We start from the raw sequence: 8,998 nt of genomic DNA, 5'->3' as shown, positions 1-8,998 counted from the left end.
TGTGCAGAGTCATAGTACTATCTCGGAGGAACCGAGACACTAGCGAGGATCAACCTGATCCTGTACTGGCTGCATTGGCTGAGATGCAGGCGGCTCGACAAGCCGACCAGGAGGACATGAGAATGGCAAACCAGGCTATGCTGGACACCGTTAGAGAGGCGAACAGGAAATCCACTGAGGATGTATTGGAGGCGAACCTCCTGGCGGACATGACTATGATGAGGGTCATGTTGGAAGAGATGAGATTTGGTCCTGCTGTTGGTCAGTTTCCTCCGCCACCACCGCCACCGCCACCACTTTCACCTCCACCTAGCCTTCAGGACGAGAGCCTGAGTCGTGTTGTGGGCACTGGTCAACTCACTGGGGTGATGGAACCCTATGTGGAGCCTGCTGAAGACCGTGATGTGATTGACCGTTGGCTTAATGCTTTCCGTAAGCATAAGCCACCTACCTTCGATGGATCGTATGATCCTATTGCTGCGGCGAGATGGCTTCAGGCGCTGGACAAGATTTTCCATGTGATGCAGTGTACTGACCTGCAGAAGCTGATGTTCGCCACATATATGCTGGAGGGCGATGTCCATGAGTGGTGGATGAACACCTCTCACGCTTTTGAGATGCAGGGTCATGTTATGACATGGCCATTCTTTGAGGATTGCTTTATGGGTCGATACTTCCCTTATGATGCGCAGGAGAGGAAGCAGGGGGAGTTCGACAGGTTGGTGCGGGGCTCGTTGTCTGTTGACGAGTCCCTGGCGAAGTTTAATGAGCTAGTCAAGTTCGCTCACTTTCGGATGGCTATGCCTACTCCGACCTTTTTGGCTGCTAAGTTCTGCAGGGGACTTACTGAGGAGATTGCAGAGCGTATCGCTGGAGCAGCATCGAGAGATTTTGGTACACTGGTACAGCAGTGTAAGGACATTGAGGATGTCTGCATTACGAGTAAGGCCAAGAGGGCCAAGATTGCTGAGACCAAGGGAACTGGTAGTTCCACTTCCTGGAAAGACAGGAAGTTTGCTGGTAAGGGCAAAGAGAAGCAGTTGGCGGCTAGGCAAGCGCTAAATCAGTTCAAGAGGACTACGACTCAGAGGAGTACAACGAGACCTCCTACTCCCAGATGCACGGGATGTGGGAAGGTTCATCTGGGGCCGTGTGCTACCGGACAGACTTTATGTTTCCAGTGTGGCAAGGAGGGCCACTATGCTAGAGAGTGTCCGTCGTCGACGGCGAGAGCTGCAGCAGTTCGGGCAGTTCCATTACAGATGGTTCCCCTTCCACCTACAGCGGCACCTATTGTGCCACCTGCCACGGGGCGAGTTTACACTTTGGATTGGCAGCAGTCGGACCGAGCTCCGAACCTTGTCAGAGGTACTGTTTCCATTGGGGCATCTTCTGTTGATGTATTGTTTGACTCCAGGGCTACGCATTCCTTCATTGCTACCTCGATTGATATGGGGCTTAAGTTGCCCATGTCTGTGCTTTCTCCACCGTTGCGGGTGACTACCGCCACCGGGGAAAAATGTGATTCTACCACTGTTCATCGCGTAGCGTTTCAGTGGGATGGCCGTGAGTTCTCGGTAGATCTGATATGATTGCCGATGGTCAATTTGGAGATTAATCTGGGCATGGATTGGTTGTCCAGAAATTGTGTGATGATTGACTATTGTGCCAAGCGAGTGGTGATGTCTCCGTGTGACTCCACAGCCAGTTCCTCGCCTTATATATCATTACTGCAGGCTAGGAGAGCCTTGAGTGCTGGGGCATTCGGATATGTCATGTTGGGAGGTTTGGTGAGTGGGGCACATGAGGATATCACTGGCATTCCTGTGGTGAGGGAATTCCTCGAGGTATTTCCTGAGGACATCCCTGAGTTTTCGCCGCAGAGGGAGATAGTTCTCCATTGACTTATTACCTTGTGTGGGGCCCGTTTCATTGGCTCTATATCGGATGTCGCCACCAGAGTTGGCGGAGCTGAAGAAGCACATTGAGGACCTTTCAGGGAAAGGCTTCATTCGACTGAGTGTGTCTCCATGGGGAGCACCGGTCATTTTTGTGAAAAAGAAAGACAGGACTATGTGATTGTGCACCGACTACAGGCAGTTGAACAAGGTGACAATCAAGAACAAGTATCCCCTTCTGCGTATTGATGATCTATTGGATCAACTGAAGGGTGCTTGTGTGTATTCAAAGATCGATCTCCGGTCTGGATACCATCAGATTCGGGTGAAGTCGGAGGATGTCCCAAAGACTGCGTTTCGTTCGAGATACGGTCACTATGAGTATTTGGTGATTCCTTTTGGACTCACCAATGCACCCGCAAAGTTCATGGATTACATGAACAGAATTTTCCAGCCGTACCTGGATCAGTTTATGATCGTCTTCATTGACGACATATTGATTTACTCCAAGACTGAAGAGGAACATGCTGAGCACTTGAAGATTGTGTTGCAAGTGCTGAAGGAGAAAAAGCTTTATGCTAAGCCTTCCAAATGTGAATTTTGGCTCAAGTCCGTAAAGTTTTTGGGACATGTGATTTCTGCAGAGGGAGTCGCAGTGGATCCTAACAAGATTGAGGCCGTGCTAGATTGGGAGAGGCCAAAGACGGTAACCGAAGTGAGGAGTTTTCTGGGTTTGGCAGGTACTACCGGAGGTTCATCAAGGGATTTTCCATGCTGGTTCTTCCATTGACTCGCCTTACCCGTAAGGAGACTCCATTTGTTTGGACTCACGAGTGTGAGGAATATTTCCAGGAGTTAAAGAAGAGACTGACTACCGCACTTGTGTTGGTCCTTCCTGATCCTGCTGAGGAAGTTGAGTTGTACACCGACACCTCCGGAAAGGGGCTCGAATGTGTGTTGATGTAGTTGAGCAAGGTGATTGCCTATGCTTCGAGGCAGTTGAAGCCTCATGAAGAGAACTACCCGACTCATGATTTAGAGTTGGCTGCTATTGTGTTTGCTTTCAAGATTTGGAGGCATCATCTCTATGGCATGAAGTTTGCAGTGTTCAGAGATCACAAGAGTTTGAAGTACCTGTTCGATCAGAAGGAGCTGAACATGAGATAGAGAAGATGGATGGAGTATCTAAAGGACTACGACTTTGAGTGGAAGTACCATCCTGGCAAGGCCAATATGGTAGCTGATGCTTTGAGTCGAAAATCTGTGAGTCTATCCAGTTTGACCATGGGTGATTATGATATCATCGAACAGTTTCGAGATCTGACGGTGACCTCTTTGTTTGGGGGTGCACTTCTCAAAATGGAAACCGTGCAAGTTGAGAACGAGCTCATGGAGAAGATCAAAGAAGCGCAAGTGCAGAGAGAGTGCCTAGATTATGTGAAGAACCAGGACGGTGTGTCTTGGAATGAGGATGGACTGTTGACCTTTTAGAAGAGGATTGTGGTTACTCGAGGTCCGTTGACTGTTGAAGTGATGACAGAGGCTCATAAAGGCCAGTTTAATGTCTACCCTGGTGCTACAAATATGTACCAGGATTTGAAGATGAATTATTGGTGGCCGGGCATGAAGAAGGACATAGCTGTGTTTGTGTCTAAGTGTCTGATATGCCAGAAGGTAAAGATAGAACACCAGAAGCCGTCTGGTAAACTTCAACCTCTTGAGATTCCGGAATAGAAATTGGATAGCATTTTCATGGACTTCGTGGTGGGATTGCTGAAGACTCGGGCTGGTTGCGACTCTATCTTGGTCATTGTGGACAGATTGACCAAGTCTGCCCACTTTCTTCCACTGAAGGTGAGCTTCACTACTGAGCAGTTGGCCAGACTATATGTTTGCGAGATTGTGAGACTTCACGGGGTGCCCGAGAGTATCATTAGTGATAGGGACTCGAAGTTCACATCTCGGTTGTGAGAGACACTGCAGGAGGCTTTTGGTACCCAGTTGAGACTGAGTACAGCCTATCACCCTCAGACTGACGGACAAATTGAGCGAACCATCCAGACATTGGAGGACATGTTGAGGGCTTGCACTTTGGAGCAGGGTTCAACATGGGATAGGTACCTGCCATTGGTTGAATTTTCGTACAACAAATGTTTCCATGCTAGCCTGGACATGGCACCCTACGAGGCATTGTATGGTAGGAGGTGTCGGACTCCTACCTGCTGGTCTGAGGTTGGAGATAAGGAGCTATTTGGCTTGGACGTACTTTGTCCAAGATACTACCCTGCAGATCCAGTTGATCAGGGAGAAGCGGAAGCAGGCGCAGAATCGCCAGAAGAGTTACTACGATGTCAAGCATCGATTGGAGTTCAGTGAGGGTGAGAACGTGTTTGTGAGACTTTCACTTGTCACCGGTGTTGGTCGGGCACTCGGAGTGAGGAAGCTTAGCCTGCGATTCATTGGGCCATACCAGATTCTTGGTAGGGTAGGGCCTGTTGCCTACCGGCTTGCCTTGCCTCTGAACTTGGCCAACATCCACGACGTGTTTCATGTGTCCCATCTTCGCAAATATGTAGCGGATCCTGCGCACGTGGTGTAACCAGATGATGTGGAGGTTCGGGAGAACCTAAAGACTCCCGTCAGACCACTCAAGATCCTCGATCGTGGCGAGAAGCAGCTGAGGAGCAAGATCATTCCGATGGTCAAGGTGCAGTGCACTGGGAGAACTCCTGATGAGTGCACTTGGGAGCGAGAGGGCGAGCTTCTCCGGCAGTACCCCGACTTCCGAGACAAGTATGTTTCTGATTTTGAGGACAAAATCCTTAAAAAGGTGGGGTGAATGTAATGACCCTCACCGTTAATTAAGGAAGTTAATTAAATAAATATGAGAATTATAAAATAATTCCATAATTGACCCTAATAATTATGATAAGGCTTAATTAATATTGGTAAGTGATTAATAATGCTGAAAGTCGCTTTTCTGACGAAAAGTGCATATACCGGTTCGACTCCTCGGTATAAATGCGTACCGATGAAGTATCCCGGAAAATTATGAAAAATGTGTATATGTCACTAGAATAATATATAGGACTCGTAAATCAAGTTTCAAGTTAAAATAATGAGAACTGGTGCCAGAACTGATATTAGCTATGGAAAAACGCGTACTCGAAAATAAAATAAAAATATGATAAATCTTAGAAAAATGAGTAGGTTCAGAATCCTGAGTTTGGGATTAAAATGCTAAGCGTAGCTATTAACGCTAATACAGCGCGATTAAAAATTAATGAGGCTATATAAGGCCTTGGCACAGATTTTTAGGTCATTTCTCTTGTGCCTACGTGAAGTTTCTGAGAGCTTGGCTGCTGCCACCCTTCCTCTTTGTTCTCCATGCATGAGAAAACACCAAGTCACCTCTTTTCTTTGATTTCTTCGTCTCTAATCAAGTAAACACTTGGGTGTGAGTATTGGAGAGTGAGAAAGGTGTAATCTTCTGAGTTGTTGGGGTTGTAAGTGTGTTGGGAAGGGGCTGTTTCTAAGTTGTGTGGTGTGAGAGTGTTTCCTTGGGTTGTTAGAGCTCCGAGAAGCAAACTTTGTGAAGAAATGACCTTGCTTGAGTGATATTTTCGTGTACCTTTGGAGTCAGCACCTTGGGGTTGACTTGTGAGCTCCAAGAGCACCTTTGGTTTGCTGTTTTGAACCTTGGGTAAGTGTCACCACCTTTGATCATGATTTTCTTAGTTAAAAGTTGAGTCTTGGCATGTTAATGAGTTAAATGGGTAACCAACCAGTATATGAACATAAATGGGCTTAAAGATGCATGCTTTAACGTTTAGAAGTGTTAAAAATGGAACCTTGGAAATAATATCTCGTGAAATGCAGAAACTGCATTCTGTCGCGAAATATCTGGATATGCATATCCGGATATGGGATATCCGGATATGTCCCCTACATATATCCGGATATTCTGGGTTTGCGTGAACAGTAACGGTACTGTTCATACAGAATGGTATTGAGGGTTTGTGGACCCTAGATTGTTGAAGTTGGAATTCTGTAATGACTTGTTAAGTTAGAATCTATGTGATTAAGGGCTTGTGGCTTTGTGAGAAGCCTAAAGACATGAAATGTAAAAAGAGAAGTGTTGTCTTTATTTATATGCTTATGAGCTATAGTTGTTGATATGATTGCTGGTCCAAAACAGATTGTGATTCTGCTGTGTTTGGGCTTTGAACTTGTGTGGACTCTTGGTTTGGTAGCTTGCAAGGTAAGCTTTCGTGTCCTCGGTTTCGCCATTATTTGTTTCACCATGTCCCATAGGGGGATGGTTATATGCATGATGTGTTTTCATGTATTGTTTTACTGAGATGCTATTGAACTGTTAAGTGCAAATGTTATATGATATGTATGTGGTGTTCCGCCTAGACAGGAAGCCATGGGGTGGTCCTGTGGGCGGGTACAACATGGCGTGTACTTATGTGGATAATAGACGTATTCCTGCATTTCTCTGATCAGTAGAATAGTTATAACACACATGACATGATTATCTGCTGCATTGCACTGATTTTGGAACTGATATTGAATTACTGCTTTTAGAACTTATATTGCACATGTAAATGAGCTTGGGGTGGAAGATCCTTGAGGACCCCTTGTCTTACTGAGATTTCTGTTTAGAGATCTCACCCCACGTTTGGGGCACATATTTCAGGTTCAGGTAATGCGAGGGTTGAGACCTCTAGCGGCGGGAGGCCGGAGCTTAGCTGATATTGCTGTTTATATGATGATATGTTTGCATGCTGGATTATATTTGCTGATGATATGCTATTAGCTTGTTATTATTATGTTGATGTTGTTGAGACTATGTTTGACTTTGTTGCCTTATTTGGTGAGCATGAGGATTGTTGATGCCATATTGATTGACTATGTCTTAGTTTAGATTTGAGTTGTAATAATGTATCAGGATTACGTCCGGGCTACGTGTTGTAGTTCCGTGATTTTAGATACTCACACTTATCTATATATTGAGGCATTTCAGTTAGTTGTCTTTTGCAATTTACATACAGACAATGTTTTGAAAATGAATTAGGTAATTCAACTTGGTAATGATAATGACACCATAATTGAACAGAAAAAGATATTCTGCAAATTTTAATTAAGGTGGCTTAATACGATGACATGTTAACAATCCGGGTTAACACGGGGTGTTACAACAACCTTTACAATTAACCCAATCACCGTTGATTTTCATCTATCTGACGGTTATAATTTATTGAAAAATTATTGGGTGGTATTTATTAATTAATTATTAATTTCTATAAATTATAACCGTTAGATTGACGGAAATCAACAGTGATTAGGTTGATTGTAAATGTGATAAATTTTTTTGGTTGTAAGTATATTCTTTCCCAATATTTTTTATCTCAAAAAAAGCCTTTTAAAATTTTAATCTAATACACGAGCACATCTTTGGTATTACTGTAGTATGTATTCCTTTACTAAAAGTAGAAAATAGTGATGGTTTAAGAAAAAATAACCATACAAAAAAAGGGTAAATTGATATAAAAAAATATATTATTTTTTTCAAATTAAGTAAATAGTACATTGAGTCTTGAGTACTCTCTCAAGGTATTTCCCTAATACACCCCTTAAGTTTATATCCTCGCACACCATTTTTTCTATTTTATTTTCATTTATATAAATTCTCTAAATTAAAAACAGACCAAAGAAATAAAAATAAATAAATAATTTGCACAATAGTGTTTTACTTCGTCAAAAACGGACGGTCGAGATCCTGAGTTGATCTCGAACGTACGGTTGTGCCTGTTCCGGTGCAGTGTTCTTTTCAATCGAAGCCAGTATCGCAGCTCTGTTTCCTTCTCTAGTTTTGGAATACCGATTCAGGGTACCGAAGGAGAAGAAGAAGCCATTGAAATGGCGAGCTATCTGTGGAGAAAATATGCAGATTATTTGTACACAAAGTGGGAGAAAACCTTCCTTTGGGACATGGTTGAACCTTTCAGAAGACCCAAATCCTTTCCTCCTTTGGTCACTCTTTATGTTACTGCTTTCTACACTGGAGTCATTGGTGCTGCCATCACTGAACAACTCTACAAGGTTCTTTTTTTTTTTTGTTATTATTATTATAAAGTTTTCAATTTTTTTTGTGGGTTTATTTTTTTAATCTGTTTAGTGTTCTTTATTTTTATTTTATTGTGTTTTATATTTTGTTTCTCTCAACTGTGGCACTGATTGGATATCAATAATTTTAAACATATAATTCTGAGGGGTTTTTATCTGTACTGTGTGATGGGTTTGAAAGGAGAAAATTGGTGAAACTTTTGTTTTGTGTGCCTAGTGTTAGTTGTTGTTTGGGATTCTATTGGTTATTGACTCCAAATACAATAGCCTTTTCATGACCAGTGTGATGGGGTTGTTTAGAACATTTTGTGGGCTGTGGCTGCTCTAATGGGGTTTTCTTGTGATGGGGGTTCTTTCTCTTAAGTTGGAACGCCAAAGAAATTTAAATAGAGAAGATTTTGGACATTAGAAAACATGATTTTGTTGGGATTTTTCCAAGTGCTAGTGTTAGCTTGCAGCTAAACACGGCAACTCATTTCAAGGCAAAACTCTTTGTCCTTTTTCTTTTCTTTTTTTTACTTCCTATTTTCTTCCTTATAACAAGTTTGCATTTTGTTTTTGGTTCGTGTTGTTGTTTGTATTCCAAGGAATTTCAGTTTTTGCAGTTTTCATTTTCCGGCGTTGGTTGCAGTTGTTGGACTTTGGATGCTTTCAATTGAATTGCAGTCACAATTTTCAAACTATTGTTTTGAATGTTTAGTTACTAGGGATCTTGATTCTTGGTTCGGGATTTTGGGATAGTTTTTGTAGAAAATCAGAATTCAAACATGTTTCCGTTTTTATTTCCTATTAATTAGGATTGATTATGATTGATTAGGATTGATTGTGATTGATTAGAATTGATTGTGATTAGGATTGATTAGTCATCGCTTAGTCATTCTTAGCGATTCTTTCTTGTATAAATACTCACTCATGTAAATTATTCAATATATATATACAAAAACTTCTTTTCAATATGGTATCAAGAG

At 42.7% G+C, this 8,998-nt stretch overlaps 1 protein-coding gene across 1 annotated transcript; it reads left to right on the top strand.

Moving 5' to 3' along the window:
• Positions 1-7,667: 7,667 nt before the first annotated feature.
• On the top strand, positions 7,668-8,689 carry LOC133316209 (uncharacterized protein At4g29660). Its single transcript, XM_061517936.1, has 2 exons — positions 7,668-8,006; positions 8,618-8,689. The coding sequence occupies exons 1-2, from the start codon at positions 7,824-7,826 to the stop codon at positions 8,687-8,689; spliced, it is 255 nt and encodes an 84-aa protein (XP_061373920.1). The 5' UTR covers positions 7,668-7,823.
• Positions 8,690-8,998: the final 309 nt, after the last annotated feature.

This window comes from Gastrolobium bilobum, unplaced genomic scaffold (genome assembly GCF_033153095.1).
Source record: "Gastrolobium bilobum isolate Gb01-03AN ecotype WA unplaced genomic scaffold, APGP_CSIRO_Gbil_v1 utg33326, whole genome shotgun sequence".
Lineage (NCBI taxonomy): Eukaryota > Viridiplantae > Streptophyta > Magnoliopsida > Fabales > Fabaceae > Gastrolobium > Gastrolobium bilobum.
The sequence above is the reverse complement of the archived record's forward strand: the minus strand, read 5'-3'. Positions and strand labels throughout refer to the sequence as shown.

What these genes read in the sequence shown, in the direction of transcription:
- LOC133316209 (XM_061517936.1), top strand. Translation starts at nt 7,824, where the DNA reads ATGGCGAGCTATCTGTGGAGAAAATATGCAGATTATTTGTACACAAAG. An exon ending in TCACTGAACAACTCTACAAG is followed by an intron (nt 8,007 to 8,617) that starts GTTCTTTTTTTT and finishes TTGTATTCCAAG; the next exon opens with GAATTTCAGTTTTTGCAGTT.